The sequence below is a fragment of the Rhincodon typus genome, chromosome 4 (assembly GCF_021869965.1).
Source record: "Rhincodon typus isolate 14 chromosome 4, sRhiTyp1.1, whole genome shotgun sequence".
Lineage (NCBI taxonomy): Eukaryota > Metazoa > Chordata > Chondrichthyes > Orectolobiformes > Rhincodontidae > Rhincodon > Rhincodon typus.
In genome coordinates, this window is record NC_063335.1 from 95,247,950 (window position 1) to 95,261,940 (window position 13,991).

The following is a 13,991-nucleotide window of genomic DNA, read 5'->3' on the forward strand; positions in this document are numbered from 1 at the left end:
TCCTTTGAGTGAATGGAAAAAAGGGACCACCGCCTTATCTTTAAATTAGACACTTTACAGCCTTTGAACTCAACGTTAAGTTCAGCAATTTCAGATCATCAGCTTTTGTTCAGTTTTGTTTACTTGTTTTTCTTTCAATCAGCAGCACAGTTGTTCTCAAGTATTTTTTCTTTTTCTTTCCTTACCCTCTCTTTGGCCTCTCGGGACTAACTTTTTTGTCAATCGATCTCTCCTGTTTCCCACCCTTCACAGAATTCCTTTTGGCCTTATTCCGACCACCCTTGCTTAAATCATTCTAACTTTTCTCAGTTCTGAAAAGTCATAGACCTGAAATATCATTTCTCTTTGATTCCAAAGGTGCTGAAATTTTATTCCAGCGTATTCTGCTTTTATTTCAGATTTCCAGCATCCACGTTATTCTGCATTCCAATTTCTCCATACTTGTATCGCTTCCTGCATGGTCACTGCATCATCAATTATTCGCTAAACATGTGTTTAACAATGAGGATTGTTTCCTGCTAATCACTGCTTGAACTGACAGGATTTCTCGAGCTATTTTAGAAGCTGATCATGAGTCAAACATGTTGCTGTGGCTCTGGAGTCACATGTAGGCCTGCGGATTTTCTTCCTTTCCTTGTTATTTATGTTGTAAAGTAGCAGTGCTGCCTAGTCACCACTATGTTAGTTTTTAATTCCAGATATTTATTGATTCAAGTTTCACCATCTGTCCTAGTAGGATTCAATCACATGTGCTGAAACACTAGCTTGGTGTTCAGGATTACTGGTCTAGTGACAATACCACCACACCAACAGCTACCTGTCCTGAATAGGAGAGATATGGACTGGATTGTTAATTTTTTTTCCCCCCCAGTTGCAAACATTTTTATTTTTCTAAAGATATCCTTTGCTTGAATTTAGGCAAGTTGTGTCTAAATTGGATTGAAATTTGTAAAGATTTTTAAAATGGTCAATACTTAGAGGTAATTTAATGGCAGTTTTTTTTTATATCAGCTCTTTCTGATGAAGAGTTCTTTGATGGTTCCTCAACGGAAAGTGCATTGCTCAGTGAAGATTACAGTCAGGATCTGGACATCTCAACCAACCCGGAGGAATCTCAAGAGGAAGATGAAAACAATGCAACAGTGCGATGTGTCTGTGGAATGGATGAAGAAAATGGGTTTATGATTCAGGTAGTCAAAATAGTTTAAATATGTTGACATGCTTTTGTTCACTTTTGATGTTTGAATGTTATGCTTTGACACTTTGTCATTTCAAGACGAAGCTGCTGATGGATTCTAGGTGTACTATATGGAGAAGATGCATCTTTGAATATCTTTTGAATCATAATCACAAAGTTGCCATTCAGCACATCATGTCTGCACCAACTCTTTGATTGGCCACCATGATTTGGTGCCATTTGCCACCCCTTTGTCACTTAGTTCAGTTGGCTGGACAGTTGGCTTGTGATGCAGTGATGCCAACAGTTTAAATCCTAAATAAAAACCAGTTCTGAGCAAGGGTCGCCAGACCCGAAAGGTTAACTCTGATTTTCTCCTCATAGATGCTGCCAGAGCTTTTCCAGCAACTTCTGTTTTAGTTCAAATGTCACACCGGCTGAGGTTACCATTGAAAGGACTCTGCTTCTCAACCTGTCCTCTCGCCTGAGGTGTAGTAACCGTCCAGTTAAACCAGCACCAGTCCCCTCCCTCTCTCTAATGAGAGTGTAACGCTATGGTCCTCTGGCACTATATCAACTTTACTTTTACTTTATTGATTATCCTGCTCATTATTTCTATTTATAGAATTACCTTTTGAAAACCTCGATTGAGCCTGCTTCTACCACACTTCCAGGCAGTGCATTCCAAGCCCAAAAATCACTTACTGTATGAAAAAGTTTCTTTTCACATCAGATTCACTTCTTTAGCAAATTGCTTCAAATCCTGCATCTTCCAGTTCTAAGATAACACGGTGTAGAGCTGGATGAAGGGTCTCGACCCGAAACGTCAGCTTTCCTGCTCCTCTGATGCTGCTTGGCCTGTTGTGTTCATCCAGCTCTACACCGTGTTATCTCAGATTCTCCAGCATCGGCAGTTCCTACTATCTCATCTTCCAGTTCTAGATTTGTTTGCAAGCGATAACAGTTCTACCTCCTCATGATTTTGAAAACTTCAATCAGATCTCTTCTTAGCCTTCCCCCTTTGAGGAAGAAGACTCTTTTCCGAGTCTGTCTTCATGACTGAAGTTTCTCACCCATGGTGCCAGTCTCATAAACCTCTTCTGCAGTATCTTCATGTCCTTCCTAAAGTGTGGCACTCAGAACTGTGCACAGTATTCCAGGTTTGACCTAACTAGTGTCTTGTTCAGGTCCAGCATAACCCGCCTGCTCTTGTACTTTGTGTCCCTATTTCTGAAGCCTAGAATATTAATGCTTTATGAATATTTCTATCTATCTTGTCACCTTTAATGACTTGCATACATATCTACTCAGGTTTCTCTACAGTTGCAAACCATTTTGAATTCTATCCTTTATTTTATGCTCTCTTTCCACATTCTGTTGACCACCTCTCACTTCTCCACGTTGAACTTCATGCACCACCTGTATGCCCACTCCATCACTTATCAGTGCCCTTTTGAAGTTTTAAACTCACGGTTTATGGTCCTTCCAAGTTTTGTATCACTTGAAAACTTTGAAATTGTTCCCTGCGTGCCAAGATCTAGATCATTAGTATAAATCTCAAAAGCAGTGGACCCAATACCAATGCCTGGGAAGCTTCTACAAAAGTTCCTGCAGCCATAAAATACCCATTAACCATTATTCTCTGTTTTCTGTCAATCGGCCAATTTTTGTATCCCCGTTACTAGGAGCCCTTTTATTCCCTTTTCTCTCAATTCTGTTGTGTGACACTGTATTGAATAAAATTCCAAAAGGCACATATACTATTTCAACAGTGTTCCTTACCTAAGAAAAGATATGCTTGCCACAGAGCAAATGCAGTGTTGATTTCTGGATGGCAGGTTTGTCATTTGAAGACAGATTGAATTGACTGGGCGGTATTCAGTAGGGGTTAGAACAATGGGAGGTGATCTTATTGAAATGCATAAAATTCTGGCAGGGCAGGACAGGCTATATACAGAGATGATGTTTCTTTTCCCTGGGTGGCCCAGAATAAGAAATAGTCTCAAATTAATTTTGTGCAGTGCTTGTTAGAGTGTGGCATGAACTGTGTAGACTGTGGTAGGGACGTACTAATTTGTAATATATGAAGATGTGGGATCGTGTTTCAATAACGACGGAGATCAATGAGTGGCGAAAATAGCCTCTTTATTGAGCATCCGCAGTAGCACAGTTTGAGGCGGCGATGGAATCCAAAGTACAGTTTTACAGTAACCTCTTTATACACAGTTCTTACATACATTAAAATTTTAGCACTAGTTTTAGTATCTATTGCACACAAGTTTGCGTGACGTTGGTTCTGGGGGAGCAGGAGATGGTTTAAGCACTTGCTGAATGCTAGCCCTTACTCCTGATGGAATTAGAATGTCTGTCCAGCCTGAGCTTGCACAATCAAGAGGTGAAAGTCCTTTTGTTTTTAAAATTAGTAATGTTAGTAAAAATACTAGAGCTATATGATCTAAATAAGTGAGAAATTATATTAATACCAAATAAAAGCATAGCGGATATTAAACTGATCTCCCGCAGCTGGTTTGAGAGATTTCATTTACTATTGCCAGTTTTGATAGTTCTTACACATTCATTCATGCAGTTTCACAGAAGCGCTGTTTTAATAAGGAGTCTCATAAAGGGGTTTAACATGTATATAAAAACTGTATACTAGTAGAGGAAACTGATGTATGCAACCTATTCAAGTCCCGAGAGACTGTTGCTAAGAGCTACTTAATATTATAATCTTCCCATTGTTTTGAGTGGGTTATGGAGACAGGATGGTGGGGATGGCATTGTTCTGAGTAGGTTACGGTATTAACACTTATTGCAGGATAGCCTTTGATGCAGAAACAGGTCTAAATACTGCTTGCAGCATGGCCGATAAGAATTAAAAGGTGTAATGGGTTAGAAGGGATGTTTAATTTAGTTTATAAAATGTACTACAAAAATGCGGTTTTATGAATGAGTGAATGGAAATGTGGTATTGTGCATTTATGAGTGAGTTAGTAAAGAGTTATGATTGAATGAATGGAAACGTAGTAGTAAACATAGAGCGCTTGTGAGTGAGTTGGTAAAGAGAATCATAATACAATATCTCAGAAAGACAAATATTTTTCAGGGCTTCAAGGAAAGACTGAGGCTATAGAACTGGCTGTATTGCTCTTCCAGAGAGCATGGACATGCCAGGCCTCATGGCCTCCTGTGATGTAAACATTTCATGATTTTGGGACTTCCAGCATTTTCTGATATTATTTCAGACTTGTAGCATCGTCTGCATTTGGCTTTTACGTTGTGAAGATGAACAGAGGCGTCTTCAAGGCCTTTAAATATTTGCTTATTTAGAGTCAGGCATGCCATACACTATGAGCATGGTGCTTTATAAATTCTATTATAAGCTTTGAAATTTGCAAGGCATTGTATTTATAATATGTTGTACTAAAAGAATATGGATTCAGTACAGGGAAAGACATTCATCCCACTTTGCCATTGTCTGCCCTTTGAAAAAACCCTTCAATTGCACTCACTCCCTGCTGTTTCTCCATAATCTTGCAATTATTTTGTTTGGGATTTGTTTGTTTTGGGTAGCTAGTGCTCTCTTTCAGGTCTTGTAATGGTGTTCCCAGGTTTGCATCAATATTTTCTAAGAGACTCCTGCATAGAAAAAAGTCAGAGGTGGTGTAGCACTGAGTTTGACAGCATAAACTAGGAATAAAATAACATATTGCCGTGTTGAATAGCTTGTGTCATTTGTGGAGTTTCATGTATTATTGTTTTACATGTTAATCTTTTTTGCCTTCTTTTCCTTTTCTCCCTTCTGCTGTCTCCCATCCACTGAAGTGTGAAGAGTGCCTTTGTTGGCAGCACAGCATCTGTCTGGGTTTATTGGAAGACAGCATTCCAGACCAGTATATCTGCTACCTCTGCCAGGATCCTCCAGGTACCTCCTGATATTGATTACCTGCTAATAACTGATTCAAGCTGTGGGTGAAAATTAATTAAAAGTTAAATAAAAGCAAAGTACTGCAGATGCTAGAAATCTGAAATAAAAACAAAGTGTCGGAGAAACTGAGCAGCATCTGTGAAGAAACAGAAAACTTTTCACATTCAATCTGACTTTTCAAGAAATGTTAACACTGTTTCTCAAAATAGTACTGTTTTGTTGCACACACCTGTTTAAATTTGTTCCTATTGTACTGGCTGAATGTTTGTACACTTCAAACAATTGTGCGCATGGTAAGATCATTCTGAATGCCTACGTATGCATTCAACCAAGTGAATTGGTTAGTTAATATACTGGTAGAGAAAAGTTTCCTCTCTCAACTGCTCCGTGAAATCGTTTAGTCGTCCAGAACCGGTAAAAACAGCAAATACTGAGAATAACAAAGTGCGAAGCTGGAGGCACACAGCAGGCTAGGCAGCATCAGAGGAGCAGGAAAGTTGACATTTTGGGTCAGGACCCTTCTTCGGAAATTTTCCCGCTCCTCTGATGCTGTCTGGCCTACTGTGTTCCTCCAGCTTCACACTGTGTTATCTCTGACTCCAGCATCTGCAGTTCTTGCTATCTGAGTGAAATACTGAATACTCAACAGTTCAGGCTGCATCTGTGAGAAAATAATATTTTGTTCTGATAAAGTCATAGATCTGAAATGTCAGCTGCGTTTGTCTCACTGCAGATACAGCTGATCTGCTTAGTATTTCAAACCATTTCTGTTTAGATTTACAGCATTGTCAGTATTTTGCTTTTGAATATCATTCCTACTGCAAAGATTTTCAGAATTTTGATTGATTCCTAAAGAAGTTGCAGTTCCAAAAATATCAGTATCACTTTCTTCTCTGATGGAAATTTCAATTTCCATGACTTGTTTTGGTGATTTTAAACTTCCTTTAGGTGAACCAGATCTCGTTAAGTCATTTTTGATCTCTAGTCAGCACAACTATATGCTGAGGAAGAGAATGAGGTAGAGACTTCTATGGAGGGAATTATCAGAATTTAAGTGCCTTTGTGATAGAAGGTGCAGTGACCAATGGCAGGATGAAGCGAGTGTGAAAAACATTAGCAGAATTGGATGAACAAAAATTAAGAACATCATAAATAGCAGCAGGAGTAGATCATTTATTCCCAAAATCCTTGTCCACCGTTAGTAAGATCATGACTGATCTGATTATGACTTGAATTCTACTTTTCTGCTGATCCTTCATGTCCTTTGACTGTTTTGTAGATCAAAAACCTGGCTGTTATTCTTTAATATATTCAGTGACTCAACTTTCCCGACCTGTGATAGTGAATTCCAAGGACTAGTGTCTCTCTGAGAGAGGAAATTCCTCCTCAACTCCATCTTAAGTGCGAAGTCTCGTTTCCTGAAACTGCTCTTTAGTTCTAGATTCGCCACAAGGAGAAACCTTCTCAGCTGTTAAGCTTCCTCAAAATTTTATGTTTCAAATGATTGTCTCATTCTTTTAACTACCAATGGATAAAGACTCAATCTGTCCTTGTAAGATGAACGTTTCATCCCAGGAATCAGTCAATTGACCATTCTTAAATGCTCCTGATGCAAGAATGTCCATTATTAAATAAGGTATGTAAAATTGTATGCACAGGTCTCAAGGTGATATCATTAATGCCATGTAACAAGAACTGCCAACTTGTATACTTCATTCCCAAGGGTGACCGTTTTAGATAAAGCTCAGAGGCAAGGAGAGGTGAAACTGGAAATGTTTGAATATGAGGATGAAAATTTCAAACTTGAACCTTTAAGGGGTCCATATCCCTCATAATTTTGAATACAGTATCAGAGCTCCCTTCTCAGATTTGTCTTTATAACTAGAGTTCTTCGTCCCTAGAACCACTTTTATAAAAGTTTTCTGCAACCTCTCCAATAGCAGCACGCAGAACTGGAGGCAGCACTGCAGCTGGGGTTGAACTAGTGTCATTCAGCTCATTGTGTCTGTGCCAGTTTTTTGAAGAAGCTGTCCACTAAGTCTCAAGTCCTTATTCTACTCCTACAAATTTGATTTTTAATGTTACCATTAAATCTGCCTCTATTTCCCTTTAATTCCAGATATTCCAGATCATTATGACATACATACATAAAAAAAATGTCTTCAGCTTCTCTTTTATCTTGTATATTCACTAGTTACCAACCCTGTTGCCAGTAGAAACGTTTTCTCTTTATTTACTGATCAGAATGCTTCATAGTTTTGAAGACCTCGAGTAAATCTCCCTTTGACCTACAATGCTCAAGGAGAATAATCCCAGCTTCTTGCATGTCTCTACATAACTGAAGTTCCTAGTACCTCATAACATTCCAGTAAATGCCTTCTGCATACTTTTCAAGGTCCTCATTGATTGTGAATTGCTTTGAAGCATCCTGAGAATATGAGCAAGGTGTTACATAAATGCAATATCCTTTATTCCTGGAGGTCAGAGATGGAATGCCAAATATTGCTATGACCAGGAGTGGCTAAAAAATGGTCATATGTATGGACTGTCCTTTCTGAAGGAGAACTACTCCCAGCAGAATGCAAAGAAAATGGTATCAACTCATCAACTCCTGGCTGATGTGTACAGTGTGACTGAAGTGCTCCATGGGCTTCAACTGAAAATCAATATTCTGCAGTAAGTATTTTTAGACACAAACAGCAGATTTGTTTTGCTGTGCTATCTGTTTGCTCCTAACACTGAATTTGCATGACATAAGTTTAATGTCAGGATAAAGCCCAAACTAGTTCAAAATAATGTTAATTTTGTGCAGTGAACCAATGCTAGAACTATAGATAATTGATAGTGAATGGTATTCTGTAATTATGGTTTATGACTTGTTTGTGGATTGTAGGCTAAGAAATTATCACCTCACTGTGTTCTGCATGAAATATGCCGCCTTATTTGTGCACCAAACCGTGTTAGCAATTAAATTCAGAGGGCAATTGTGGTGTCAACTAAGTTGCTGTGGGTCTGGAGTCACATGTGGGCCAGTCCATGTAAAGATGGCAGTTTCCTTCCCTAAAGGGCATTAGAGAACTAGATGGGTTTTTCTGACAATCGACAATGGTTTCACAGTCATCATCATATCTTTTATTCCAGATTTTTATTGAAATTAATTTCGCCATATGCCGTAGTGAGATTTGAACCCATGTCCCCAGAATCCCACCACTGCCACTAGTGCTGGTTGCCTGTTGTAGTGGTCGGTTGTTATGCTGAATCTCGGTAGGGATGAGCTGTATTTAAGTGGAAAGCAACAAAATCAAAGGGGGTGGCACAGTGGCTCAATGGTTAGCACTGCTGCCTCACAGCACCAGGGACCCGGGTTCGATTCCACCCTTGGGTGACTGTCTGTTTGGAGTTTGCACATTCTCCCCATGTCTGCGTGGGTTTCCTCTGGGGCTCCGGCTTCCCCCCTCAATCCAAAGATGTGCAGGCTAGGTGGATTGGCCATGCTAAATTGCCCATAGTGTCTGGGGATGGGTCTGTGTGGGATACTCTGAGGGTCATTGTGGACTTACTGGGCTGAAGGGCCTGTTTCCATACTGCGGGGATTCTATGATTCTACTTGAACATTAACTGAGTTTCTGGATTAATAGTCAGTGATAATACCACTGGTAGGCCGTTCCCTCCCCAGTATGGTGCTATATTTTGACGTTATGGTTGAACAGACTGCAATTATGACACGAACAAAAGATTTTATTGTATAAATGATTGCCTCCACACTGTTGAAAAAGTAGAATGGTATGATATCTTCTTGGCCTTTCTACCTCAAGGAGTAGAAAGCACCCTGATCTACATCTCTTGGTCCAGTCATGCAAGAAATCCACTCAAGAGCAAACTACAGGAGAAAAGCTCATGGAATGTACAGACAGTATTAAGCAAGCTGAAAGCATCTGTCATAATCAGAGTCATAGAGAAAGACCAAGTCCCAGCAAGAGAGTAGAGGGAACCTATATCACTAGCGAACACAGCTACCAGAAGCCTCAGGGCTGCAACCTTGAGCAAAACCCTACAACAGACCAAAACTGTTCAGAAGATGAGGACACCAATAATTTAAATTATAAAGCGGATCAGAATTCTATATTCAACGGAGTTGAAAGGCACACTATTCAGGAAATGGGCATCCTGACTGGAGAGGTATGTTGAAGCATTGCTATTTTTCTTAGTTTGTCAATATGTTTTCTGTCTGCTGTTTAGGATTTTCAACATTGTTTGTAATTTGTTTTCTCTACATCATCTGAAGTGCATCCCTCCTGGAGATGCCTTTTTTTTATTAATTTATTTTTCTAATCGACCTGTTCAGAGATTTTATTACACACTTCTGAAGCATGTGGGACTTGAAGCCAATTCTCTCAATCCACAGGTAGGGACATTACCATTGCACCACAAGAGCCCCACCCTGCATCTCTTTTAATGTACTTTCTGTTCTTTGCAATGGCTGGCATTTATGTAGTTTCCCTCATTTAATTGAAAAGTCCCAAAGTGCTTCAAGATATAGCCAGAAAACAGTGAATGCTTGACTAGTGAGGGAGCTGCTAGGTCTTGAGGAGGTCGTGTCAGCAGAAAATGGCAAGCCATGGAGAGATTCCACAATCATAGGAATTTTAATTTAGTTCTTTGTTCCTAAACTTTGCCAAAGTAAGTAAGTTGGGGCAAGCTGTGGTACAGCAATGTCATTGAACTAACAGTTTAGAGGCTCTCACTGATGTTCAGGGAATGTGTGTTCAAATTTTGTTATTACAGTTGGTGGAATTTGAATTGAGTGAATGATGCAGCTATGGTTGTTTGTCTGTGGAAAGACACAGGGGTAGTAGTAGCATAACTGTGCTAATAATCCACTGCAGCAGGTGCTAGAATTTAAATGTGGCTAAGAAATCTGAAATGGAAGTTTTTCTCAGCCCTGAGTCTGATAAGGTCACAGAATGAAGGCTGGCCGGGGGATTTCAGTCACCAGCACTACAAGCGGCTCAGTAACACCATCACTGACCAAATTTGCCAGGTCCTAAAGGACGTTGCTCGTAGGCTGGATTTTCAGCAGGCAGTGATGGAACCAACAATAGGGAAAAATGTACTCAACCTTGTCTTCCCTCAATCTTCTCTCCGCGATGGTATCATTAGGAATAACTACCACTCTAAGTTTGTGAAAGCAAAGTCCTGTTTTCACACTGAGGACACATGTTGTATGGCACTATTACTGTCCTAAATAGGATAGATTTCCAGCTGTCCTAGCAATTCAAATCTGTGGGCCAGCAGCAGCAGCAGCAGAATTGTACTCAAACACGATTGGCAACCTCATGGCCCAGCATATTCCCATCAAGCTAAGGTATAATTATGAGTGCAGGAGCAGCACCAGGACCACTTGCAAACCAGACACCGTAAGTAGCATATGATAAAGTTTTGATCCTGCAACCGAAAGAACAGATCTAAGCTCTGCAGTCTCACCACATCCTGTCATGAATTGCGGTGGACAATTAAAAAAACACACAAGTATGAGGAATTTCCACAAATTTCCTCATGCTTAACAATGCAGAATCCTAGCATGTCGGTGCAAATGACAAGACTAAAGCGTTAGCGACCATCTTCAGCCAGACCTGCTAAGTGGATGTTTCATCTCAGTGTCCTCCTGAAATGCCCAGCATCACAGGCACCAGTCTTCAGCCAATTTGAGACACACGCCCCACGTAATACCAAGAAACAGCTATGGGCCTTGATAAAATTCCAGCAATAGTACAGAAAACTTGTGTTCTAGAACTAGCAGTGCTAGTAGCCAAGTTGTTCCAGTAGAAACAATACTGGCACCTACCTGGCAGTGTGGAAAATCCTCCAAACATCTTAACCCCAAAGAGGAAGGCAAGTCTAACCTGATCAATTTCAGCTTCAGAACTGCACTTTTGACCACCTACAAAGTGATGGAAAGTGTGATCGACTGCTAACAAGTGGCACTAAGCAATAACCTGCTCACTAATATTCAGTTTGGTTCTGCCAGGACCACTCAACTCCTGACCTCATTGCAGCCTTAGTTCAAACATTGACCACCCAGCTGGTTTCCAGAGGTGAGGGAAGAGTGATTGCTCTGGACATCAAGGCAATATTTGACTGAATACAGCATCAAGGAGCTCTAGCAAAAGTGGAGTCAGTGGAAATTAGGGTCTTCACTGATTGGAGTCATGACTAGCTGAAAGGCATATGGTTGTTGAAGGTCATGCATTTAGTCCTAGGGCATTACTTCAGGAGTTCCTTGAGGAATTTTCCAATCAGCCTGTTCGGAGATGTTGTTATATCTCTCTTGAGCAGGTGGGACTTGAATCCAGCCCTCCTGGATCAGAAGTAGGGACGCTACCACTGCTGTGCAAAAGCCCTGAAGTTCCTCAGGGTAATGTCCTTGGCCTGATCATTTGCTTAATCAATTGCCAACTCTCTGTTATAAGGTCAGAAGTGGGCATGTTCATTGTGCATTGATCAATGTTCACCATTCCTGACCCCTCATACTGTAACAATTCATCTCCAGCAAGACCTGGACATATTAACCGACCTGGGGTGCTGAGTAACAACTAATATCTGTACTGTACAAGTGCCAGGCAATGACCATCTCCAGTAGGAGAGAATTTAACTGTTAGTCTTGACATTCAATCACATTATCAACACTGAATCATCCACTGCCAACATCCTGGGGCTTACATTGACTAGAAACTGAAACAGAATTGGACCAGCCACATAAGTACTGTGGCTCTGAGAGGAGATCAGAGGCTCAGATTTCTGTGGTAATTTATTTCACCTCTGACTTCTCATAGGCCGTCCATCATCTGCAAGATGTGTGATAGAATATTCCCCAGTTGCCTGGTTGAGTGCCACTCCAATAGCACTCAAGAGGCTTGACACCACGCAGGACAAAACAGCCCACTTGATAGACTGCCATCCACCTCTCAAACATTCACCTCTTCCACTTCACTGCTGCCTTTGTGTGTACCATCTCTCAGATGTACTTCAGCAACTCGCCATGCTTCTTAAACAGCACCTTCCAAGCTTACGTCCTCTAACAGCCACTGTGGCTAGATCAATATCCTGGATCTATTTTCTAACAGTACTGTGGGTGTACCTGCTTCACATGAACTGCAGCTGCTCAAGAACGTGACTCCCCGCCACTTTCTCAAAGGCAGCTAGGTTAGGGACAAGCAAGTCTGATTCCTCACCGTGGATATTTTGACAAGATACAACTTGTTTCAGTGTCTATATCAACCAGTATTCCAACTGTAGATCCCTGTTCAGTGACCCCTGCTTTAAGTCTGGAGGTTGGATGAGTTCTGTTCAGTTAAGATTCCTTGAGTTGAATAGCTTGCTGACATTCAGTATCAAGCACTGTATGCAGATAATAGCTTTATGGCCCAGGATTCAGAGAAAACAGATACCCCAGGACAAAAACAAAGTTGCTGGAAAAGCTCAGCAGGTCTGGCAGCATCTGTGGAGGAGAAAACAGAGTTAACGTTTCGGGTCCGGTGACCCTTCCTCAGAACCCGGGATCTTTTATACATATCCTAGAAAGTAGAAGTCTCGGCTTAACGGCCCAATTACCTTTTGTATTCCAGAGACCAGATTACAAAGTTGTTACTATGGCTATACAAAACCCTCAGTAGACCATACCATTATTACTGAGAGCAGTTCTGGGGGGAGCCAAAATAACTGGCCCTGAAGGAGCTCCATGTAGATTTACAGATAATAGTTGATCTGCAAGGATGAAATTAAAAGATGAGGTTACATAAGTTAAAGTTGTGTTTCCTAGGAGATAAGGCAGATAGAGAGAAACTGTTTCTAGTTGGGGTATGAAGGACTTGGAGGCATAGTGTGTAAAGCCTAGAACCAGGCTCTTCAAAAGTGATTGCACGTTAAGAATGGTAGATGTTTTGCATTATCTTCATTAAACAGCTGTTGATGCCGGGTCAATGTTAATTTTAAATCGAAGAATTGCATATTTTTTATTGAATAATGATGTTGCTGAATACAAGATAAGAAAATATATGGTGAATAACAGAGGATGTCCATGTGGCTAAATGGCCTACTACTGTTCCTGTGTTCCTAGACAATTGCTCCAAAAGTGGAGGATTTCTGCAGAATTGTCGGGCCAGAGTGACACGTAAGTCCACGCTGTTCTCTGTGTTAACAAACTAAGCAAAGCAGTGTATTAAGGGACCAGGAAAGGCTATTGAAGCAGATATTATCGATGTTTTTAAGTGACAAATGAGTGGTTTCTTTGGAAGAATTCACGGAATATGTCTGAAAAGGTGGATAATGGCTTTCTTATGATTTTAAGCGCTCAGCTCTTGAATTGCTGCAGGAAAACATATTTTGAGACAGATCTGCTTTAAATGCCCTGATATTTGCTGATCATTCAGTTTGTTTATAAAGGTATTGTTCCATGACTCTTATTGTGTTCTTTACTGAAAGACAGCACTTGTGTAAACTTTAGGCTCAACAGTCACAGTCCACTGAAGTGTTGCACTTTAACTATCAACTAATGTACCAGCTGTGTATTTAGTTCACAGCAGTTGGTAACTGAAGAGTAGGAATAGCCAAGAGAATAAATCTTTTGTAAGTCCCATATATGAAAGTAACAGATTTATCTTTTACCCCAAGCCCTTCATGTCTTTGCTTTATATTTCATTGTCTTTGTCAGTGTGTTTTTAAAACAAGCTCAGAGAAGTCCCTGAGATAGTAGGAACTGCAGATGCCTGGAGAATCTGAGATAACAAGGTGTAGAGCTGGATGAACACAGCAGGCCAGGCAGCATCAGAGGAGCAGGAAGGCTGACGTTTCGGGCCTAGACCCTTCTTCAGAAATGAAGAAGGGTCT

The 13,991-nt window shown here is 40.6% G+C and overlaps 1 protein-coding gene across 8 annotated transcripts in view; it reads left to right on the plus strand.

Moving 5' to 3' along the window:
* phf20l1 (PHD finger protein 20 like 1) overlaps positions 1 to 13,991 on the plus strand; it is a 115,617-nt gene that overhangs the window by 87,484 nt on the left and 14,142 nt on the right. For 5 of the 8 annotated variants that reach the window (XM_048595525.1, XM_048595528.1, XM_048595530.1 and 2 more), the window contains 4 exons: positions 1,012 to 1,190; positions 5,003 to 5,102; positions 7,586 to 7,781; positions 8,921 to 9,284. In XM_048595525.1, the coding sequence (XP_048451482.1) occupies positions 1,012 to 1,190; positions 5,003 to 5,102; positions 7,586 to 7,781; positions 8,921 to 9,284 (839 nt within the window). Of the gene's footprint in view, positions 1 to 1,011; positions 1,191 to 5,002; positions 5,103 to 7,585; positions 7,782 to 8,920; positions 9,285 to 13,221; positions 13,276 to 13,991 lie in introns of those variants that run through there. The other 3 variants (XM_048595529.1, XM_048595531.1, XM_048595532.1) reach the window with 3 other exon arrangements.